Source organism: Uloborus diversus, chromosome 3 (assembly GCF_026930045.1).
Source record: "Uloborus diversus isolate 005 chromosome 3, Udiv.v.3.1, whole genome shotgun sequence".
Classification (NCBI taxonomy): domain Eukaryota; kingdom Metazoa; phylum Arthropoda; class Arachnida; order Araneae; family Uloboridae; genus Uloborus; species Uloborus diversus.
Window position 1 is genome coordinate 29,886,368 of NC_072733.1, and position 25,307 is coordinate 29,911,674.

The 25,307-nt window shown below is 32.0% G+C and overlaps 1 protein-coding gene across 1 annotated transcript in view; it reads right to left on the bottom strand.

Moving 5' to 3' along the window:
• The window catches only part of LOC129218125 (mitogen-activated protein kinase kinase kinase kinase 5-like), a 148,036-nt gene that overhangs the window by 14,101 nt on the left and 108,628 nt on the right, over positions 1 to 25,307 (bottom strand). The window contains exons 18-26 of the mRNA XM_054852334.1: positions 23,715 to 23,756; positions 16,429 to 16,513; positions 16,265 to 16,344; positions 16,098 to 16,158; positions 15,877 to 15,982; positions 15,611 to 15,773; positions 10,426 to 10,523; positions 3,921 to 4,087; positions 28 to 120 (exon numbers count right to left, since the gene is read on the bottom strand). Coding sequence (XP_054708309.1) covers positions 28 to 120; positions 3,921 to 4,087; positions 10,426 to 10,523; positions 15,611 to 15,773; positions 15,877 to 15,982; positions 16,098 to 16,158; positions 16,265 to 16,344; positions 16,429 to 16,513; positions 23,715 to 23,756 — 895 coding nt within the window. The remainder of the gene's footprint in view (positions 1 to 27; positions 121 to 3,920; positions 4,088 to 10,425; positions 10,524 to 15,610; positions 15,774 to 15,876; positions 15,983 to 16,097; positions 16,159 to 16,264; positions 16,345 to 16,428; positions 16,514 to 23,714; positions 23,757 to 25,307) is intronic.

Here is a 25,307-nt window from a genome sequence, read left to right on the forward strand (position 1 = left end):
AAATAGTGAGGAAAAAAGCTAACTTACCAATGGATTCAACAGGAAAATCAAAATGTAACTCTGCTGGTTGCTGACGGCTTGATTTCAGCTTGCCTTGCAAATTCACAACTTTCACAATGTCTAAGGAAAAAAAAAATAAACTGAATGCATTTAGTAACTAAAAGAGCAGCACATAATGTTTCATTGGGCAAGAAAAAAATCCATGCATGCAGAGTATTACAAATGAAAACTCAAAATTTAAACACAACGATTATCTATATATGACTCTATTTAATGTTTCTAAATTATTAAGCAATCCTCACAGCAGATCCCTTTGGGCAGACCTAAATAAAGTGCAAAACTGCGAACTCAAGTAATTTCTTTAAAATATTCTGCAAAAAAATCACTGTATACTGCCTCCAACAGCAAATTATATGCAAGTGAAGAGACACTAAGCAACCCCAACATGTATTTTTTAAATTATACTTACTTCTTTTTGAATATTAACTAGAGGAACCACAAAACTGGAGAGCAACAAATGCTGCTCAATGAAGAAATATGTTTAAAACATATCAAAACAGTCAGCAAATTTAGAAAATTTTTTGAGAACGGGGTTCACGTGTTCCTCTATATTATCTAGGTCTGCACTTGGGCAAAAACCAAGCTTATACACAGCTAGAAGTAATTTATATTCCCATATTGAAATTTTTTGCTCGCAAAGACATTTAATAATAATACAGAAATGCATACTGGATTTCTTTTAATTGTATGCACTATGTATTCCAAGATCAAAGACTTGAATATGTGACAGAATAACACAAGAACAACCTGAGTAAGAGATTTAGATGTTATAAGGAGAACTACAGTATGAAATATTTGAAATAAAAGTTATTATGGTATTTTACAGAAAAACTGAAAATTTTCTTATTCCTTAACAAGCATTTGCTAAAAACTACAAACTAATAATAATACAAACAATATTTGAACCATCTATATTTTCAGTCAAAATCTTTTACTAATGGTCAACTTGTAGACTGTCAGAGACAACAAAATAACAATTTGATTTGAACAATGCCAAAGTATACATATTTTTTAAGGATAACAGGAAAGGATTTAGTTAAACGTATCAATGATACCATATGTCAAACATTATTTTGGAAATAATTTAAAACAAGATGTATTATTCAGGCGAATATAATTTTAGCTTTCAATATCATTAAACATGTGAGTTGTAGAGTAATATGAGCGTGAAAGATAGTGAGATTCACAAAAAATTTTAGACTCACAAAAAATAAGAAAGCACCTGTAACATTATATCCAGAGTTCTAGTAATATTATTTATCCTTTGAGTTTTGCTTTTCATAGCGTTAAACAAATTTTCTATACGTGCACTGCCAAGTTTTTAACAGTAGTTTGAAATCTGAGTAATGGTTGAGGCAAACAACAAAAATTTTCCGACTAACCTTTCCTGCTATAATTGAACTAGAAGGAAGGTGGAATGTCTACTAAGGGCTAAAAAGTGCAAGCCAAATTCTCCCCAACCTTGGACAGAAGCATAGATGGCATCGCCATCAGATTAAGGGAATCTGTATTGCTCAAGATGCAAGAGAAGTTTAATAATATGAAATAACCATTTTGTTTGAAAAAAGAGCCGTTCTAGATTCACAGGACAATGCATCTCTATTTCAAAACAATTTAATGAACAGATTTACACCCTTTTTTCTTTTAAAGTGCAATTTAAACACTCTAAATAAGCAATGAAAATGAAGGAACATTAATAAAGTTTTCCCTTTAAGTTTTAAGAACTTTTTTACTTTTAAATCTTCAGTACATAATTACAGAATGAGATTGCCAAAAAGCGGAATCAAGAGTGACAAATCTTTGAAAGGTAGAATCCACAGAAAGTATTGCTGACAGCTTCGTAAAACTGAATAAATTATTACAAAGCACATTTTATTAGAATTCAGGTACTAAGGAAATATTGATAATAGAAATAAGTTTTCATTATGTTAGCCTTGAGAAATGAATTATTTGAAATGAGCTTGTGTTTCACTAAAATTGAAATAATTCATTTCTTCTTAGCAAGCCAATATAAAAATGTTTTACTATAGTTTAAAACATACTATTGAAATAGTTACTATGTCTTCATTTCAATCAAAAGTTCAGCTTTTTCTTTTAAATTTGGCACTATATTAAACAATGGGTAGTTGATGCTTTATGTGTTATTGAAAAATAAAAAGATTATGTGTGACGACTTCAACTTTGAAATTGAACTGTTATATATTAACACTAAGTGAAACAAATAATGAATACTGGTATTCATAGTAGAAAATTTATACTAGAAAATCCATCTGCTAAATTACAAAGTAATAATTACATATTTGCATTAAACATCATTAAAACGAAGTCTAATGTGCTAAAAAATTAATTTCATTACACAGCATACTAACTCCCATAAAAATTCATATAAATGATAGCCAAAAATAACAATTTTAGATAAAATCTAAACTTTAAATAAACTCTTAACACCCCCCGCAAAAAAAAAAAAAAAAAAAAAAAAAAAAAAAAAATTCTAATGAGATAAAACTAATATTTAGATCTCCATTAATGAGACAATAAGCAGGATAAAGCAAATGTTCTAAAAATCATTCAAATTATCGATGATTTTTTTTTTTTTTTTTGTCAAAGATGTGTTAGGTTAAACTTTGCTTGCAAAAATGCTACATTTGTATCAGAATTCAATACTTACTCTAATCAAAATATCAAATGTTTTGAAAGGTTCTAATATAGAAGACACTATGTTATGCCATCTTCTCTGCTGTCACCTGCTTGAAACCAACGTCAAAACCAGCTTGTCACTTTAACACAGGGGGGATTGGCAGCAGCCATTCTACATTCCCTTTAGTTCAATGCCTGCCATACACACAAAACACCTTTGCTAAACTCTTTTGTGTGCATCCAGTGGAGGGCATAAAACATACAGCTCTGAGTTCTGCCTCTTTTATAAGTTGGGCAAAGCTTTTCTTTTTTGGAGAAAAAAATGAACTGTTTCAAACAAACAAGGCAAAATAGGGAAGTTTTCGATTTTTCAATTTTATTTTTATATGACAGAGTAACATGTATGAACATCATAGAGGAAAACATTTTTGTGATACGACAAGTAGTTTTTTTTAAAATTAATTTTTGAAGTTCAAGCGACTGTGACGTCAAATGGCACAGGAAGTGACGTCATGCCCTCTTCCGTCACGGAAGAAACCGAAGGAGGTTGGCTTTGAAGATGAAACGTAAGGCTTACCTCCTCGCATTTCCGGAACATTAAACCTCTCATACTCTCGGAAATATCTGAATACCATCATTGATGTTACTTGAGGAAGATTATTAGATTGTGCCTTAACGAATCCAGCCTCCATAGTGTATTCAAAAGGATTATTGAATTTCTAAAAAATAAAAATATCAGCGCGCTCAAAATGTTCGTAGCGAAAACAAGGGATCTTTGGCGGAAGGCTGCCCATTAATGCCTTGTGACGTAAGCTCATGCCATTTCAGAAAAGAGCACTCTTGCACGTGGATTTTTTAAAAAATCATTAAAATCAATCAGTGTTTTAAAATTTGGCGGTGGTGAAGTTTTTAGTTTTGAGGGTCAATTAAAAATATACAATAGTCAAAATATGAACATTTAATAGGTTGCAACTTCCCTATTATCAGAACTAGGAAGTAATGGGAAATTATACATCAGAAGAGTTATGAGCTCATGATGTCAAACAGCAATCAAAGAAGCTTTGGTGGATAGAAGATATTGTTTGTGATATCCAAAAGCTCAAACCTTCTTGTGCAATAAAAAGGAGCATGATTTTTTAACACCATAGACATACAATAATTTTGAAATTTCATCTGTTAATAACACTGGTTTTATTTTATTTATTTATTTTTTGAAAACTTACTCTCAGAACACACAAGTATTGTATCTTTTTCCAACTGGGATACACTATTGACATCAATTGAGTCATGCCGAGGAACAATCGTATCTGTTCCATCACTGTCTTCACCAAACCAACTGGCTGTTGAATTTAGATTAATCATATCCAATTTGAGATTTCCTCTGTCATATCTATAGAAATAACACAACACTAGATAAGCATACAATTATTTTTGTTAAAGAATAGAATTTTAAAAGATACCTATAACAAATTCACACTTAAAAAATTAATGGCAAGACTGAAAAATGAGAAATATAACAGCGAGGTATGACATGAGATCATAGTAAGGCAGAGGTTTCCAAACTTCAGACCTCTGCGGACCCACTCTGGAAAAAAAATCACGATTTTTTCAGACCCCCCCCCCCCCTTCTTTCCCCGATGCATGCCAAAAGAAAATAATAATAAACTAAATGATTTGATAGTTAAATTGATTTTTTTCTAATATATTTTTACGCTTTTTTTCCTTTAAATTTATTTATTCATTGTGCTGTATATTTTTCAGAGCTCTTGTCTGGTTTTCATTTCTTACATTATTTTGAGTTATGGAAGTAAAATTCTATATGAAATTCAATTAGTAATTTAAATGTTATCACCAAATTTCTAAAACAAGTTTATCAATAAAAATGAACTTTTGAAGTTAGTGAACAAAACACTGTTAGCCTAGTTTAAGTGTGTTAATTTTTCATATGAGTTGCATTTTTATGGCATATTAGGATTTTAATTTTAAACTATGGTTTGGGTAAACTGAACCTGGCAGCGTCGTAATGCTGTGATTAGGATCTGCGTAGCCTTCACAATGCTGCCTGCTTAAGTTTGTCTCATATGTGCGGAGCCACCGCCGTCTGCTCGCTATTGGTCACCAATCCCTATAAACCTCAAGCAGTTTCATTCATCACAACCAATGCATTATAAATGCTTTAAATGTAATTATAATTCTAAAAAAGTACGTTTATTGTTAATACAGATACAGAAAAAAAACATCAACTACAGTCGACTCCCGCTATAACACGATCTGACTTACGCAAAATGACTAAAATGCAAGTTTTTCAGGAGCAACGAATTTTAGAGCTAAAGCGAATTTCTCGCTCTCAACACGAAAATATTTGAAAGAAATCGTGACGCTAAGTTTTGGCAGTAGCGTAACTTCAAATTTTCGGCAGCCCCGCAAAATCTGATTTTGGGCCCCCCCTACTAAAAAATCTTATTTTTGTGATTTGTAGTACAACCTTTTGATTTTGTCGGCCCCATTTTTTTTTCAAACACACATACACACATATATAGTTGCCTCAGAGCAAAACTCAGACATCTAATCCTAGGAATAACAGTAAGATATCCTACTGTTGCTCTGAGGCGACGATATATAGAGAGGAGAGGTATTGAGATTTTAGTTTAGAAAGGGATCATTAGCTGCAGAAATCCGGAGAATTCATCAAAATGAGGAGAAAAAGAATTACCAATACGAATTTAATCGTAAATATAATATTTGTACAGAAATAGGGGTTCGAGGGGAGTTTATAAAGTTCTTCTGAAATTCTAGTTTAAAAAACGGAATTTCAGACTATATGTGGAAGAAGGAAGGTTTGGGGCCAGACATGGTCAACTTTTCAAAATTGAAGTTTTATATAAGCGATTTCAATCCATTTTTTGTAATGTAATGGAAAGGGGTCAGTGATTATCTTTCACAAATATTTTGGTAGGGAAAGTTCGGAAAACGCAATTTTAAAAGACCTTCTTTAATGTTAAAACAACAGAGTTCGGGGGGCTATCCCAGGAAATTTTTCGAAATTGTACTTCTAAAAATGCAACAGGCTATCTTTGATGACGTTTGGTGAAAGGATGAAGTTCAGAACTCTCCCTCAAAGTTTTTCGAACTTGCAAAATAGTGATTTTAAATGTTTGTCAGCAATGTTAGGAGGATGGAAGGTTCGGAGGCCTTATTTTTCAAAAGTTTTTACACACGCGATTGGGAATCACGTTTGGGGGGAAGGCGTCAGGGGACTCTTCAGAAAATATCTCGATATTAAATTTTTAAGACGTAATTTAAGACAATCTTTGGTAATGTTAATGAAAAGGAGAAAGGGATTTTTGGGGGATCTCCACCAGAATTTTTTTGAAATGAAACTTCTTAAAATGTAATTGCAGGCCACCTTTGATGACTTTACAACAAAGGATTAAATTGGGGACTCTGCTCAGAATTTTTGAAATTGAAGTTCCAAATTGCAATTTTAAGCGAATTTAGGTGACACTAAAGGGCAAGTTTTGGGGACCTTCTTCGTAAATTTTTCGAAATTGGAGTTTTAAAAATGCGATTGAAATCCATCTTTAAATTGCCTTTTTGGAACTTTGATATCGAAAAATTAAGGGACAAAGTCTCAAACCCCCTAACCCTTCTCCTAACTTCATCGAAAGTGGTTCATAAATCATTTTAAGGATGTTATGTAAGGGGAAGCTGTTCAAAGATGAGACTTCGGGAAAATTATTTTGATATTTAAGGTTCCAAAACGCAATATTACATGATCTTTGGAAATTTAAAAAGGAACGAGGGTTCGGAGGCTTCCCCGAATATTTTTCAAAATTGAACTCCTGAAACGCAATTCTAGGCCACCTTTAATGGTTTGACGAGAAAGGATGGGGTTTTGGGGCTCTTCTGGCATTTTTTGAAAATTAAAATTTTAAAATCCCAAATTTGGAAAACAATGAGGTTCGGAACTTTGCTGCAGAATTTTTCGAAATCGAGATTCCAAAAACGCAATTTGAAGCGATTTTTGGACATTATAGGGTGAAGGAGGTTTTTCAGACTCTCTCTTAGAATGTTTCCGAAATTGAAAAATAAAAAAACAATAGGTTGTTTTAATTATTTAGTTTTAGGATCCCTTCTTTCCCACCTTCTTGGCTAAGGCCTTATCTTTTATTTACGTTGAAAAAAAAAGTAAGAAAATTTAGTTGGTAATATGTTAGCAACTGTCCCCCAAAAAAATTTTAATCTTAAAACAAGTAGCTATTACATTTCTTTTCTTTAAACTGGGAAGTCAGGAGTTGGGGGCTATTTCCCTACCTAATGTCAGGGCCTGTTTACTGAATAGGTCATATAGACCGTGGCATAGAGCCCCTGCAATTTGGGGCCTTTAAGTGGCAAAAACTGTTTTAGCAAATGTCAAAAATTTTAATGTTTGGTACAAGAGGGCCCCGAAAAAGTTTGACCGACGACCTCTGATGTCTTAATTGGGGAACTGGGTCAATAGGTTCTGGGACCCCAGAATCAACATAAGCACTGAAAACTAAGTTTAATACTATTGAATTAAAACAAAGTTCAAAAATTTTCAGGCCCCTTCCAATTCTGTCCCCCGCCTCCTCCCTCCCCAATCCAGATTTTCCGAACAATTTAATGAAATTGAATGAAAACAAAACTCAAAATTTTTCGGGCACCTTCCAACCCCGGGCCCTACCGCGTTGCGGGGTCTTGCGGTACGTAGTTACGCCACTGAGTTTCGGCTTTGTTATTGACTACTAAACATTGACTTTGTGAATGTACTGTCATCCTTTCAGCATCACTGACTGCGCAAGCTCCCACACACCCTACAATAAACATAGCTTTATTAGTGTCATTTATTTATTCTAAATATGAAAGGTGATGATATATTGGGGCACCTAAGCACGCTGTTTCATCTAAAGTTTACAGATGGAAACAAGAAGCGAAAGTTTGCGACAATTTAAGAAAAAGTAAAGATTTTTGATATGCTTGAACAACCAGAAAGTGTGCCGATGGTAGCACGACAATTAGATATGAGTGAATTTTTCATATGTATAATTAAAAGTCAAGAGAAGGCAATTCGTATGTCCAGACCTTAGTTTTAATATGAAGCTCGCAGAGTAGCGTTTAAGCAAAATACAAACAATATTAAATTGGAATCTGCTCTTGTATTGTAGATTATAGAGAGCCTGAAAGAGGGGTGTTACCATGCATAGATGTAAACGTTATAAAAGTAAATGCGAAGCTACTGTATTTAAAAATATATTAGGATGACGATCAGATTGCGCACCATAAATCATCCATCAACTTATTTTATCTACTGCATAATACTCTTACAGTGCAGTGCTTTATTATTACTACATACTGTACATACCATAGTACTGTTTTATTTTTATAACTCTCTCTTCCATTGATCATTGATTTTGCGCATTGTAACAGTATTTTATGTTGACTAATGTAGAATTTTTTAAAATACGGCAAAAATTCAACTTCTTATGTAAGAAACGATAATATATAGTTAAAAAATGGTCTAAAGCAGTTTAAAAAGTGTTTAAAAATGTCTAAAATGATTGGGTATGCAAATAAAAAAATCATATACAGAACTTATTTCCAATATGCAAAATTTTGACTTCCGCAAGGAGTCTTGGAAAGCATCCCTCACGTAAGTCGGGATCCGACTATATTCCATTTGCAACAGTGCTACAACCTTGCTCACTGCGCTTGTTCATCAGTTCACCACATACTAAATACATCAACAGAATCCAGCAGGAGCGGGTTCAATGTACTATGAAGTATGCTAAAGATATCAATATATTCTGGTCACTAAATATTTTAGGCCTTGACACTTTGGCCAGAATGAATGATTGCCCAAAATTTGGTGACTGTATGAAAATCTCATGTGTCAAATGTGAACTTTAACTTCAAATGATTTTGCTGAATAAACATAAGTATATTATGCAACAAATTAATAAAACAGTGTGGTACTCAATAATTATTAAAATCAATCGCAAACTATAGCAATTGATCTACTTTAGTCTTTGCTCAAAATTTTGAATGCTGACTATTAAATTTAGTCTTGAAAGTTTTGGAGTAAAAGTTTTATTTGAAGTATAATGTCCCAGCTGTAAAAATTTGCCTCAATGATGGCATTTTACTTAGTATAGTTTTGTAACAATATAAATTTCGTCATGTACACAAAATTAATTAATGTGCAGTGTGTTTACTGCTGAGAGTTCCGAGGGGGGGAGGGGGAGGGCTGCTGCGTCTTGCATCTATTTAGGAAAGAACTTTTTAGTCCTATTAAAATGCTTTCTTTCTGAGTTAAAATAATGTTACTCATCCTTCAATCTCAATTATATTTAACCTTTTAGCTGGATAGCACCGTGGATCCCTTATCATAGACTAACGGATCCCAAGGGGTCTGCAGACCACAGTTTGGGAAACTCTGTAGTAAGGAATTGTATGAGATATAGAGCAATATTTAACAGTAAAGGTCTAGTGATGGTATTTTATTTATTTTTCTTCTGGTGCCAATACCAGATATAAATATAACAAGGAAAGAAATTTTGAAAAGTTTTCTGAAACTAAGCATAGCTTCAAAACAAATACAATCAGACTCAATAGCATACCTGCTGATTTCCAAAATTTGAAATGAGCAAAAAGTTTAGTGAGTAGTTACCACACAATGCAAAATGGAAACATGTGACACTAATAAACCACAAAAAGAATAAAATGAATAAAAAATATGTAAAAAAAAAGTCAACTTAAATTTCTCCTAACTAAACTGAGTACTAGTTGTCTCTCTGCATTTGGGTAAGGAATTGTTAGTATTGAAAGCATCACTTTACATACATTGCTATAGATAAGCATGTCATCAATATTTACTTCAACCTTCTGTTGATCAGTGTACTCACTTTTTACTATTTTAAAAATGCTGAAGAAATCTTCAAATGGGAGATAACAAATTCTTTCTCGAGAACATCTTTATCATTTTTATTAAATTTTAGTAACAAAGGCAACAATTCCATAAAATATGAAATACTTGCAAAGATTAAATTTTCGATGTTTAAAAGATTGGCAACTTCAACATATATTAAATCATTTTTAGAGGAATTTTTTGATGGTGTAATCATATATATTCTATAAAAAAAGAGAATAACTGTAGAACAAAATACACTCTGATCTACATGAAAGGCAGGAGAAGAGGTCAGGGCTGACCTGGGGACAAGAAAAAATTACTACTTCAGTAGAATGCAGGCTAGGCACTTGGAAAAGCTTATCGGAAGATGCTGAAAAAAGCAAGGGGTTAAGCAATTTTCAGAAAGCTACTGATGTTCATTTGAGACTGAAAAATACACTAGACCAGCCTAGCTAGGGCCAGAGACTGCTGCTGGTCATCACTTTAGTATTTGTAATGCACAGAATTGATTTCTTAAATTGCATATCATTCTTTAAGTTCTCTGAAAAAGTTGTATTTTCCTTAAATGTTTGTGCATTCAAAAACACACGTCTATTATTTACCTTTAAAAAAAAGTATTCTAAAAACATCCAGTGCACACTAAGACTGAACATAAAGACTTGGGATAAGGTATAATGGTGCATATATACCTTATGGCAAACAAAATTTAAAAATAGAATCACAACAGCAGTTAATCAATTAAACACAGATATATTTGTCTGGCTAGTCAGTTTAACCTGAACATTTAAAACTCTACTTACCCTTTTCTCACTCCAACACATATCATTGGGTACTCCATATCAGGTGATATGATCATTTCAAATATTGATAGCTTAGATGGCACCCAACATTCAAATTGCTGCAAGCAAAGATTTATAATAATAAATAATTATTGACATAATAATGGATATAAAAATGTGGCAAGTGTTAATTATTTAAGTATAAAAATGCCACTACAAGAAAAACTAAAATCATGCAAATTAAAGAGAAACTAATCATTGTAATAATAAACTTTTAAATGGAAACTACAAACGCAACATTTAAAAGTCAAAAGGGAAAAAAAACACACGCACATACACACACTTAAGTTTTCAATATCTTAACACAGCAGTAAAATAATTCATAAATCATTTCAAATATTGATAGCTTAGATGGCACCCAACATTCAAATTGCTGCAAGAAAATACTTATAATAATAAATAATTATTAACATAATAATGGATATAAAATGTGGCAAGAGTTAATTACTTAAGTATAAAAATGCTACTACAAGAAAAACTGCAATCATGCAAATTAAAGATAAACTAATCATTGTAATAATAAACTTTTAAATGGAAACTACAAACTCAACATTTAAAAATGAAAAGGAAAAAAAAACACACACACACACACACACACACAGGCACATACACACACTTAAGTTTTAAATATCTTAACACAGCAGTAAAATCATGACATAAGATCCTTAAATCATTTCACCATTAGACCCATTTCATTCACTGTTTTTGATAATTCTATAAAATCGTATTTGAAATGTTGCCAGTAAGGGTTGATTAAAACTTCTCAAATCTTTCATTAAATTCCGAAATTTTCATAAGACAGTTTGTCAATAGTAATCAAGTCAAAACAATATCATTCTATTTCTTACATGTATTCTGTGTAGTAATTTTTTTCCTACTTAAATTAATTGGCGAACAGTATATTCCTGAATTCAAATTATGATTATTAGAAAAATTAACTGTTTTGGTATTTACTGTTATGGCACTTCAAATAGAACTAATTGTTTTCTAGCAAGCAGTGTTTTGATTCCCCCCCCTTTTTTCTTTCTTCCCCTTTTTCTTTTATTTCTTTCTTCTTTTTCTTTTTTCAGGGGAAGCGGGTGGCCCATGGTGATGAAACTGACTAGGGGCCCACCCTTGGTTCTCTGCAGTCCTGTGCATTATGTTGTTTATTATTATTAATTTTTTATTAGGACATGTTTTTGTTCATTTTATATTTGTTTACAATATGTTTTCATAACTAATAGAATTTTTGTACAAAATAATGAAATGTGGCGACAAAACAATAGTTTTTAAAGTATTTTTTGAGAAATTTCAAATGCCAGTATTCTGGTATTACGTTTCAAAAATACGGAATACCAGTATTGAATTTTTGGTCCAGTATTGCAAACTCTAGTAATCATTTAAGCTATGGATGGAGGATATAGTGAAAAATGACTGTCAATAACATCTATAAACTTTGCAAATTTATTGGTAACTCTTGACGTTTAGTATGATTGTCACTTCTTCTTAACTTTCATCAAATTCTAATAAATACACGCATTTTATAGTTATCCTATTTTCACAGCAGAACATTTATTTTTTTAGCTATGCACAGATTTCTATTGTCCTGCAAATTAGTTATATAAAATGCAGTCATGTCAAATCAGTACTTGATGTTTATATTTTAGTATTGGTTTTAAACTGAACACATGTTATAAATTAGGACAATCATTTATACTCTTTGGGGTACCACTAGTTCAGCGGTTCCCAACCCATGGGCCGCGGCCCACAAGTGGGCCGCGAACAATACGAGGGTTGTCTGAAAAGTTTCCGACCTAACGAAGAAAAACAATATTTACCTTCCAAGTTGACTATTATTTTTCAACATAGTCTCCTTGTAAGTCTACACACTTGATCTAGCGATGCTCCCATCCTTTTAACCCATCCAAATAGTACGATGAGTCTTTCTCTTTGAAATAACTGTTCACGAAGTCGATTACCTCTTCATTTGAAGAAAACCTTTGTCCCCCAAGAGCTTCTTTCAGCTTAGGGAACAAGAAAAAGTCACTTGGGGCCAGGTCTGGTGAGTAGGGCGTGTGCTCAATCAGTTCATATTTCAATTCATGGATTTTGGCCATTGAAACTGCTGAGGTGTGTGCTGGAGCATTGTCTTGATGAAAAAGGACTTTTTTCTTTTTCAAATGAGGCCGTTTTTCTTCAATTTCATTGTTTAATTTGTCAAGTAAAGTCGCATAGTATGCTCCTGTAATGGTTTTACCCTTTTCAAGATAGTCTATGAATATAATTCCATGGCTATCCCAAAAAACAGTTGCCGTCACTTTCCCAGCAGAAGGAACTGTCTTGGCCTTTTTTGGAGCTGGTTCTCCCTTTGCAGTCCACTGTTTTGACTGCGATTTTGTTTCAGGGGTGTAGTGGTGAATCCAGGTTTCATCTACAGTGATCAGTCGTCGGAAAAATTCCGTTTTGTTGCGCCGGAATAGCGCCAACAGAGCATTGCAACTGTTCATTCGAACCCGTTTCTGGTCCAAAGTGAGCAAACGTGGCACCCAACGTGCGGCCAGTTTGCGCATGCCCAATTCTTCGTTCAAAATGTGGCAAGCACGTTCCTTGGAGATATTCATAGCTTCTGTTATCTCCCTAACCTTCAATCTACGGTCATCCAGCACCATCTGATGAACTTTGGCGATGTTTTCGTCAGTGGTAGCAGTTTTGGGCCGACCCGAACGTTCATCATCACCCAAGCTGGTATGGCCACGTTTAAATTCTGCTACCCAAAATTTGACTGTGGTAGATGATGGAGCAGAGTCCCCATACACAGCGTCCAACTCCTCTTTAATCTGGGCAGGCGTATTCCCCTTCAAAAACAAGTAGGGAATGACAGCTCGATATTCGATTTTTTCCATTTTCACAAAAACTGTAACATCAACTCAAAAGAATGGCTGACAAACAAACAATTTGAGCTCAAATTGGCGCCAATTTCGGTTCCGAGCTACCAAAGAACGCCTAAATAAGGACACCCCACTTTGAACTACTAGTGCTGCCATCTTCATATCAAGGTCGGAAACTTTTCAGACGACCCTCGTATGTTACTGGACCGTGGACACTGGTCAAGAATATGAACCAGGACTGTTGGGGCCTTAATTTCCGTTTTTTGCAAAAATTCACTTATTAGATGTACCGTCACTCAAAAACTCCACCTGGCTTATCGACAATAAGGAACTGAAGAATTTTCATGTTTCTTAGGAACTTCTCCTATCATTGAAGATGAAATCTAATGAATCAGAAACTCCTTTAAAGAAAATAGCCAAACGAACTAGCATTAGCTTCAAGTTTAAAGTGCTCCTCCTTTGCTGAACTGGCATTACAAATCAGTGTAATTGAGAGACTAGAGCTGCTTTTCGACAACCTACTATTTGAATGAGACTTTTTATTGCAGTTTTCAAAAAATAATGTAGAAATGCATTAAATGTAGCGAGCTATTTAAGACTATCCAGTTTCAATGCAGATATCAAGTCCTTCGTAACAGCATCAAAAATCCCATGGAGCTTTAACTTTGATGACTTGTTTTTGATTTTCCTTAGAGCTGTACCAGCTAAATGAATGCAATAAAAAGTTACTTTCTTCCTTAAAAATTATTTTAAAAATTGTTCTTGTGTAGTAGTTATTTATATCAGTGGTGTAACATAAGGAGAGGAGGAAAATGACATCTCCAGAACTCGTTTTTAACACACTTTCACAGTCCAAATACGGTATATTATTTACACTTAAGGACAGTTATGAGCAAATGCCCCCTCCCCGAAAAAGTAAATTTAGACTGTGCAAGTAATATATAGTAGTTATTGGGCCTCAATGGTATTTTCTTCAAACTTGGTGGGCCGCAGAACTAAAAAGGTTGGGAACCGCTGCACTAGTTTGTTTATATCGGAGTTGTCACTTATTAACATTCTGCCATAAATACTTCAGTGAATTAAGTAAAGCTCAAAAGCGGTTTAAAATTCACTAACAGTAATAAGAATTGAAGACAATGTTTCGCTTGGTTATAAAGAATCATGCTTTCAATAAAACACGAACATAGTTTATGCATGAAATGATATCCAACTAAATTTACTTTGTAATTTTTATATATTGAGCACAAAGGTAAACATTTTATATTTATTTTACTTTGTTTGTATGTATATAAAAGACGTGTCAATATATAACAAACACACATACAGAGAAACCTTTCAAGCACCAACAGTTCATAAGAAATCATAATAGTTCAATGACAGAAGTGGTTGTTTAACTGGAGGGCAATGTGTAATACTTCTAAATCATGATTAAAAAATAATAAAGAATGCAAAATAAAAATATGGTATAAAAGTTTCAATGTAAGATTTTTCAGATTTCATGTATTTCAGTTTAGATATGACAGTTAAATACATTGAATCCAAATTTTCAATAAAATTGAAGAATATAATAAAACCAATGTATTTGAAGCAGTAAATGCTTTTTAAAATTGCTAATAATAAGGCAGGTTTGACCAATAAATTATCAATTAAATGTGAAGCCATGAAAAAGTGGCTGTTTAGTGGAAGAAATGTATGTATTGAATTTATAAAGGGAAGGAGCATTCTGTTCTATATCAAATTTTAATTGTTTGAGATGAGAACCAGAAGAGTGTCGCTTAATATATAAAGGAATTTAGGTATGTGAAAAACAAGCACTAGTTAAAGTAAAAGAGGGAAGATGAAAATCGCATTAAAACATATTACAGGAGAAATGAATAACAACAGCTTGAATAATGAGCTACCAGCTAGATCTAGCTTGATCAGTTACTAGAATAAAAAAAAATCATGCTTAGTTACAAATGCTTAAAAATCAGGCAAGCTAAACCAAGAGTAAAAAAGTTTCCAATGTACAAAAAATAAATGAAGAAAATTCTAAAAACATAAAAGTTAACACCAAACATAAATCTTGCACACATGAGGAAAAAATATTAAGTGTGTAAAAAACTTGGGATTTGAAAAAATGTTTTTAATAAATAAGAAATAATAACAATTTGTTTAAAAGATATTATGCAAAAAAAAAAAAAAAAAAAACGATAACATCTTTAAATTAGAAAAACATTATCTATTGATGTTAAAAATAATATTTTATGTTAAAAAATCATGAGCAAAATATTTACTTTTAATAACATAAACTTGTTTAAAGGATTGTACCACTGCATTAGAAATAAACCATTCAATGTTGCACCACATAAATACTTGTAACCATTATATGGATTTCTTCCCACACAACATTTAATGCAGCCTTTCGTATCAGGAACTTTAGAAGTTGTTGCAAACCGTCTAGGAAAGGAATGAAATATCAGTTTCAGATTTATTTAAAAGAAACATTTACCAATGAAATATGAAGTTGTAAATTTAAATCAAACATGAAAAATCTACAAACCTAGGAACAAATCTTTCAGGTATTTTGTTAATAGATAATGAAAATCTATGAGTTTGTTTGGTATGGAGTGCCAATAAGTCATGGCGGTACAACTGGGGAGTTTTTCCTACGCAAAAATAAAAATTGTATGAAAAATAGAATTTTGTTTCAGGTATGTTTTCACATATGAAAAATATTTAGTAAAGTAAACATTTTAAATAAGCAAAAGTGAAAAAATGTACCTGATAAAGTCATAAGTACATCTTTAACAACAAACATCCATGTTGTACGTCGGGGATATAACTGAAAATTTAACAAACTGTACTTATACACATTAAGAGAAACACCAAACTAATTTTTAAAATAATGAAAAGGAAGTACCAAAGTACACTGAGAAAAAAAACAATACCTGATCCATGCATGCATCATGCAACTCATTCATGTTCAAAGTGTAAATTCCTTCTTCACAACCAAATAATATATGCTGATCTAGAAATAAAAGTTATGAAAGTTGTAAAGATTCATCAATCATCAAAAACAATTCTTAGCATCATAACAAAATAAAAAATATACCTCGTGTTTCAGGATGTATCCATGTAGAGGTACAGTTAATTCGCAAAGGGCATTCATTAAATACTTTGGAAAAACATGCACCCATCTGTACAGGAATAGAAAGGATAAAAACTTACTTCAGAAAATAAAATGTAGCATATAAAATATTATAAATTGAGCAATTAAATTCAGGCAATCAAGTTTCACACTGAGAAATGTGGAGTTACAAGAAATGCATACCGAAAACCTCAATTTTATGACTTGATACTTCGAAATATCAGCAAAGATAGAATATTTTGCAGTAGTTCTTAATGAAGGGTCTGTCCATGAATGATGTCAAACGTCTTTTTAACACATTTGTCCCCTCTCCCCTCTTTGTCACAAAGTGTTACACATCCACTAACACCCTACCATCATTATGCTAAACATATTCATTTCGTCACTTACACATATTGTCATATAAATGCTTTTATTCCAAAATTTGTAAAGTCAAACTTCTTGTCAACCCCTCCCTCTGTCTAATCACAAACAGTCAATTGCATGACCCCCCCCCCCTCTCTCAAATTCTGACATTACTTGTGTGGACAACCTGCATAACTACAATGCAGTCCACACAACAGGGTTAGGCTAATTAGGAAGGAAAAATTTAGAAAATTATAGTAAAACTACAATTATCATCTAAAAAATAGTTACAAATGCACATAGTATCAATAAGCTCATAAGATCCAATAAAAGTCTCTTTTTTTTTTTGAAATGCAACTTTACTAGATTACTTTTTCCAGGGTATTTGCTACATTTGGAGTTTTGAAGTCCATGACTTTCCATGACTTCTGTTCATAACTTTCCATGACTCATGAGATACAATTTTTCCAGAAAAAACATTAATTTTTCACAAGAATATCTAATTTAGTGTTTTGTGAAAATAAAATTGCAACCATCTGATCTATATGCTTTGGACATATATTTCTAAAAATTCACAGTAAAGTTAAATATAACTAGCTCAGTTGCTATTACAACTAAAAAATAAATTATGCAACAATGGCTAGTGACACACATGAAATAATTAGAGTTTTAACTTAATTATTTTGCTACCAAGGACATACATTTATAAATCTAAAATTTTAAAAAATATTTTTTGGACTCCAATAAATCATACAAAATTTTTACATAAGAATTTACATGTAAACAAATTTAAAACTTTTTCTCCAAAAAATCTGATATGATACACATTTTTTCGCACTAAAAGTACTTAAAAAAAGGTTCAATTGCAAAACGGTTTTGAATAAAAAAATTTTGAAAAAAAAAAAAAGAACCGACTTCAAAAATGCTCTAAAAATTGAAAAATAATTTTATTCTTTAAACACCATCAATAATGCTTTTAAACATAATTTTTGAAGTTAGCGCAAAAACAATAGATAAAATCATTCACAGCCATAACTCAACTACAACTATAAATTTAACCAGGCCCAGTTTCTTCACTATCACATAAATTATGCATTGATGACAACATATTTGAATAACGTTATAAATGTTTCGTTCGTAACTTTGAATGCTTTTCTGAAAAAAATATGAACGAAGCATGGTTACACTGGATTTTACGTTTTGTTTTTGCGCCAACTTCAAAAATTATGTTTAAAAGCATTATCGATTGGTGTTTAAAGAATAAAATTATTTTTCACTTTTTAGAGCATTTTTGAAGTCGGTTCTATTTTTTTTTTCTTCAAAATTTTTTTATTTCATTCTTTTTAGTGTAAATGTAGATAGTTCAGTAAAATTAAGAAGTTACCTAGTAAGAAGTTCGGCTCTATATCACTGTATTGCTCTAGAAAAGCCTTTATTCAAAATTATCATTACAATTACTATTAATGTTACTGTTATATGGCACCAAACATCAAACAATGAGTTTCATATTGTCGCGTAGATGAAGATAGCGAAGACAATGTGAAAGCCAAATGAAGCGAATACTCGTTAGTCTCAACTCGAGATCTTTATTCAGAACCACGAATGAACGTTACATCTCCTTATATACAACTTGAGAAAGTGCTGGAACTTTCCAGACTTGGAAAGATACAGAAATTAATAGAACATTCGAGAAAATACGGGAAACAGTAGAAACGAAATTTTAGTAAAATTCACTTTGTCCTAGTCGGGATTTCAACCCGGGTCGCTCGTGTGGGAGGCGAGAATTCTACCACTGAGTCACCGTTATCCACGGATGAAAAGTGCGAACTTCGCTACAATATCATTTTAATCTTTTAATAGGGAAATTGCATAAAGTTTACTGTTTTTCGCCCATAACTTTTTTTCTAAAGAACAAATATGGTCAAACAAAGTAATGGGACCTAAGTTGAGCCTATCCATTAAAAAAAGAATCATCAAAATCGGTTCACTAGGTGAGACGCTATGAGTGGACAAAAAAAAAACATACATACGGTATGAACTGATAACCGCCTCTTTTTTGAAGTCGGTTAAAAATAAAAGAAGCTTCAAACATGCAGCAGTAATAATGTAAAATTATGGGTGTACAGCAAAACATTAAAGCTTGATTTTTATTTCTTTTTTTAAGCTAGTAGTTTTCTAAAAAATCTGTGACTAGCACTATTTCGGTAATTACTAAAATTAAGTTTACAATAAATAAAATCAATAAATGATCCAAAAAAAAAAACATTACAGTACTAAAAAATTAACTGACCAGACATTACCAGATATATTACTGCCACAGTTTTAGGATAAACTACAAATATTGAAAAAATTTCCAACTTTTGTGATTTTCGCAACATTTTTGGACTTTTTAAAAATTTTACCTTTGAAAATTCCCTGATTTCTGTATTTTATCGATGTCCTAAATGTTTTTAATTAATTTTGTAGACCAATTTTATTTTCTAAAGTATTCATTAACTAAAGATACTGCTGAAAAACAATGATAATTTTTATGAGTCTCTTGAATCAACATGGATGCAAATGACTTAATATTTTTGAGTCGAATGAGAGTGGCAAAATTAGATGTCTATAAGTCTTCAACTACACAGTTAGATCTATCACTCACTCCTTTCAAGAACATCATATCTCAAAAATTAGCAATTAGGAGTTATGTTTGTTTTTAGAATGCCATGAATGGGTAGTGTATTTTAGCCAAAACTGCAAACAAATTGACCAATTTTTTCATTTTTTATGATCATTTGAAATTTTGCATCCTAAACTTTAATAGCGCCTATCTCCTTTGGAAGACTTTTGGGATCCTTATTTTGGACCTCATATTTTTTGTCTTGTGTGATGTGTACAATCTCCTCTTAAAGTTTTGCTCAAGAGTTCGGAAAAAACCTATATATCTTTAATAGATGTTGTCTTACTTTAAAACTTTAAAATCGCTCTCTTGAAAACACATGTTTTTTTGATAAATGACGCTGTTGAAAGGAGTGAGCGATATAAGGAGGGCTAAAAATAATGCTAATGAAATAACTATAATAGTCCAAACAGTAGAACTACATAGTGAAGAAAAACGAGCGAGTGTTATAGATGCAGATGCAATTCGATTTAACAGTAGAACTACATAGTGAAGAAAAACGAGCGAGTGTTATAGATGCAGATGCAATTCGATTTCGAAATGTGTAAAACTCGGGATTGGCACATAAAAGCGTAGGGAACAGCTAAGATGTGTAAAATTTTCACCTAATCTGTAAAATTTGATATTCAAAATTCATGATCAGTTGCCAGTTTACATGATATTTGAGCATTTTTGCTGAAAATGATCGAAATCCATGAATTTCGAATCCACAATTTTCCCTGTCTGTACAGGTGCTCAAACAACCTGTTTTTCTCATAAGCCTAGGTTAGTGAATAGGCATAATTTTTTTCTTCTCTCTGTGTGCAACACAAAGTCTGAAATACTGTTCAGTAGCTAATTTAGTATCTAAATTATTCCCCCAAAAGCTTGAAATCAGCGCAATTTCCTTCTTCATCTGCTCTTGTATAGTCAATTGCTAGCATGAAAGTAGAATTCTGGAAATATTACTGTAATGTGATTCCAGTTAATTTCGTGCTTGGTGAAAAATATCTGTACCCATTTTCATGTCAACTTTTACATCAGATTTTGTTTCAAAATTTAGAAGGAACTTTCCAACAATAGAATGTCTTCTGAATAATGCAAATTTTGTAATGTAATCAGGAGTCTGGCCAGAGGAAATTTGGGTCAGTTAACGGACCCTTCACAAAAATCCGATCAACCAAAATGGACCTTTCACAAAATCCCGATCAACCAAAACAGACCCTTCACAAAATTCTGATAAACAAAAACCGATTTTTCAAATTGTTTATTGAAAGAGCAAATCTCAAATGAAAATAGTGCAGCATATTTCCGCGTGTAAAAACGATAATGTTTGGAACCTTTTTTTAAATTAAATTAGAGGGTTAAATTCAATTAATTTTCGATGTTTAGTATGCTTTTTAAACCCAAGCACAATGACCAAACTTTCCCCTTACTCCCAATAACAGGGTACCCGGGTACCCATTTTGAATTTCCAAGATTTAAAGCAGGGGGAAAAAAATTTCTGACATCTCTTCTATTTAATTGAAACGTTTTCTTCCACCCTCATCTTAGGAAATGTGTGTAGTTTGTTTTTACCAAAAAACAAAATGGCTTATTGTTTTTCCATTATTTTATGTAAACGTTACACGCTAAATGGTCTGCTAGAAAAAATGTGTTTCTCCCGTTTTTTTTAAATACTGGATGTATTAGGTCTTACGCTTTGGTATTTCATAATGAATTCTTAATTTTTCATTTATTTTTATCAGTGATGTTCAACTTACGGCCCGGGGACCACATGAGGCCCGCGAAGCTCATACATGTAGCCCGTTGCATCCAAAAATATTATCTGTAATTATTATCCTCACTGTCATTTGCTCAACCTTTCCTGTCATGCCGTCTGACACTCGTAGGTACACTCAAAAAAAAAAGGCATCATGTATTCCAACTGAAATATTATTGTCTACATATCGAGAGACATGAAGCTCTTAGTTAGGTATCACTGACAATGTAATAATATGTTTGTACATCAACAAAAAGAAAAAAAGCTGTAATATTGCTTTTCACTTTTCATCATAGCAAAGTGTGAGCCACTTCACATCATAGCAAAAGCAACTTTGGAGCAACCAAAAGTCACAGCTATTTTGAGTTATAACAAAACAAAATCTGATGTTGACAGGATTGATCAAATGTTTCAATAATTTTGAAGCATTTGGTCGAATAGTGATAAACAATGGGTGTAATACCCTCTGAAATATAAAAATATATTAATCCATATTATCAGTAGTGATGTTCCGGATATCCGTATCCGTTACTTTTTTGGCGGATCTTAAACGGATTTTTCTATTCTAAAAATTCTTAAATATTTGAATTAGACTCTTAAATTCCGTATTAATTACGTTTTATTCCCTGTCTAAATAATGAGTTACAATTTACAAAGCCAATTTACCCCCCGTCGCAAAAAGAAAGGGGTAATAAGTTTTAAAAGTGTGCATCTGTGTGTCTATTTGCGACATCGTAGCTCCTAAACAGATGAACCGAATTTTAAGAGTTTTTTTTTTTTTTTGTTCAAAGGTGACTTGATCAAAAGTGTTCTTAGCTTGACCTCGTTTTTGCAGAACTTTAGCTACTGGAAATATTAATTAAAAACCGACTTAATGGTTTTACAATTATGGTAGTAAAAACTTACCCGTAGGTTAAAAATACTGGTCCTAATTGAAAGAATGAAGTTTTCTGTGTTTGGTATTTATTTGGAACTTCCAAGTTATATATAGTAGGAGCTATAATCTTGTTAAGTAAATTTTATTACTATTCCTTTATTAAGCCTTTATACGTGTGATTGGTAGCAATTTCATAGTCGGAAGATAAAGAGAAAATGCTCCAAGATTTAAAATTTCTATCTCCTGTTGGTGCACATTTGTTAACAATATGTATTCTGACCCATGAAATTCATCTTAATATAAGGTCAGCTCTCTGGGGAATTTTTTTTTTTTAATTTTTAATTTAGTATTGGTTTTTGTTACTGACCTGGGGTATGTGTAATTCTTCATTTTTGTTTTTCTCGGCATCCTTCAAAAAACGTGAGATTAAATTATCTATTTACTAGTTGTAAAGGTGTTCTCGGCTCTGTTATTTCGTCGGTTGAGGTAAGTTGGGTGGAATGGGTCAGCGCTGCATTTACATTGAAATAAAATGCGAAAAAATATTTCTAGCCTGTCCAGAGCAGCTTCACACTCTTGCTCCTGTATCCTACATCTACCAGTCTATCTAGAAATAATTTTTCATATTCTATCTAAGCATTAATGTAATGCTGACCTATTCCTTCCAATTCCACTTCAATTTTAATGGAGATTTAAAGAGTAAATAATTGAGTCTTGTTTATATTTTCGCCGTAGATGACATATTTTGAAAAAACAGTGCCATTACCCTAATAGGAATACTTTCCATAGCAAATTTTACACTTGGAGAGTTAATTTGGGTAAAAAAATTTTGAGATCCGTATCTGTATCCACGGATCTTGACACTAATGATCCGGGTCCGGATCGTATCAGCGGATCTACTATTTTAACGATCCGGCACATGATTAAATATGAGTATACTTAATTTCATTTAAAATCTTAATTATATCTGTAAATGTAATTGAAATAAACGTCAATAATGCAGAAAGTTTCTTTGCCTCTAAGATCTACAGCTTGTAATCGCATGTAATTTGCAATGATTCTAAGTGTTTAATAATTTTTTTTTAGAGCGTGAAAAAGTTTTTGGGCATAGGAAGCGAGTCCAATACTTTAGTTTTACACCAAGAAAATAAGTGAAAAAAATTGAAAAACGAACTATTATCAAAAAAAAAAAAAAAAAAAAATCGTTTGTGAGGATTTTTTAGAATTTTTTTTTAAAGGAGGGGGTGTACTCGCTTGAGTGTTCCAACTTGCTACAAATGTTCATGCTTTTAAAATATACATTTTTCTAACCCTTCAGAAGAATAATAATGGTGAATACAATGCTGTTTTTCCTATCAAATATAAATAATTGCTATGTAACTGCCGAAAACAGAATAAAATTAGGGGGCATGATATCAAAGGGGGAAGGGAAAACGGTGGTCATATTTTGATTCAAGGGCTCATTTTACATGAGAATCATCCAAAATGTAAATGATATAATTTAAACATGAAATTGTGTAGATTATATCATTCCCCCTAATTTTTAGAGATGCTTTAATTACAAGAAATGGGATCACTAGAAACAACAATGAACTTATCTTTACCAGAACAACAGTTTGACTTACATGCACTTTTGGTGTGGGTGGCAGGCCATTACTAGCAGGCTTCTAATAAAAATAAGAGAAATTAGAATTTTAGATAAAAATTTATGAATTAATTTAAGTATTCAATTAAATTATTTGTCAGCTGTAGTAAGAAATTAACTAAATACTTTTAGAATTACACACCCAAACCTGTTCTGGTGCAGTCTTTTTGTGCATTTTTTTTTTTTTTTTTTTGGTGGCATATGAAAATTTCAACCATATTGGACTCCATTGGCAAAATTATTTATAAAACAGGGGCATCTTGATGGGAAGTCACTGTGACCTCCCAAAAAATTCCTTATTTGGGAAATTTTGTCTGATTACTCAGCAAAATTATCATTACTTGGTTTATTTTGATTTTGTATAAACATAACCTTTTGGGTTATTTTCTACGTGAGATTTCTTTTATGCATTCCCTATCCACCACATACTTTTTTTTTTTAACTGCGTTGCAAAAAATTTTTTTTTAAAACTGTGTTGAGAAAAAAAACTTGTTCTAGCCACTCATGAAGTTTTGAACAATTTTCTTCATGGGATTTTTTTATGCGGTCCTTATCAACCGCATAAAAACAGGTTTGGGTGTAATTTATTAATTTTTCAGTTCATACTACAGGTACATTAACTTACACCATTTTATCAGACATAGGAAGAAAAACAAGACAAAATATTTTATGCAGCCAATTTAAATTAAAAGGTTACTTAGCTGTCAAAAAAAATCTACTTTGGATAGTTTCCCTAAATACAAGTTCAATAGTTTCTGGGAAGGAAATCCTGAAATACCACAACCCAAATATAATTCGAAAACATAACTTAGAAACATTAATATACAACTAATACTTTGTATCGTACATAAAGAAAGCTTAGTTTTATCAAATTAAAAGAAATAATTTGATTATAGTGAAAAACCAAAAAATTGCAATGGTACACTTTAACAGTTGTCAGTTGTTTATGCATACAGATCAATTTCAAATGCTTAAATGTATTATAATTTAGTTGAACTGTAGTAAATTGAGATAAAAATATCAACATTTATTAAATACATTTATAAAAAAAACAATGAATATGCTCCATGTACGCTTAAAATTGTTCAAACAAACTGAATTTTTAGTGCATTACAGAATTTAAACACTTACTATTCAATGTATAAGTAGGATAAATGTGTTGCATAAAATCACATGCTGGAGCTTTAACAATAGTATTTCTTGAGCGTCAATACTTTAATATCATATTAATATCAATATCATAATCTTGAGTACCATAATTAATTACTTAGAAAAAATATTTAAAGATTGTAGAACATATTGTGTTGTTTAACAACAATGCTGTGCCCAAGCAAGTCAAAACTCTTTATAGGCTGTCAAAATATTAGGATTTCTTCTTTAAAAAAGAATATTGAAATGCTATTTCAAACTTCTTGTTATGCCAATAAGTATTAACGTTACACACCCTTGCCGGAAACATGCCCAATTCAAACAATTTAAATGAGATGAGGATCAGGTAGCACTGGAAAAGGGTAAAGTCACATAGGAATTCAACGAGACTAACATTAATGAGAAACTAAACTGCAGCATGTAA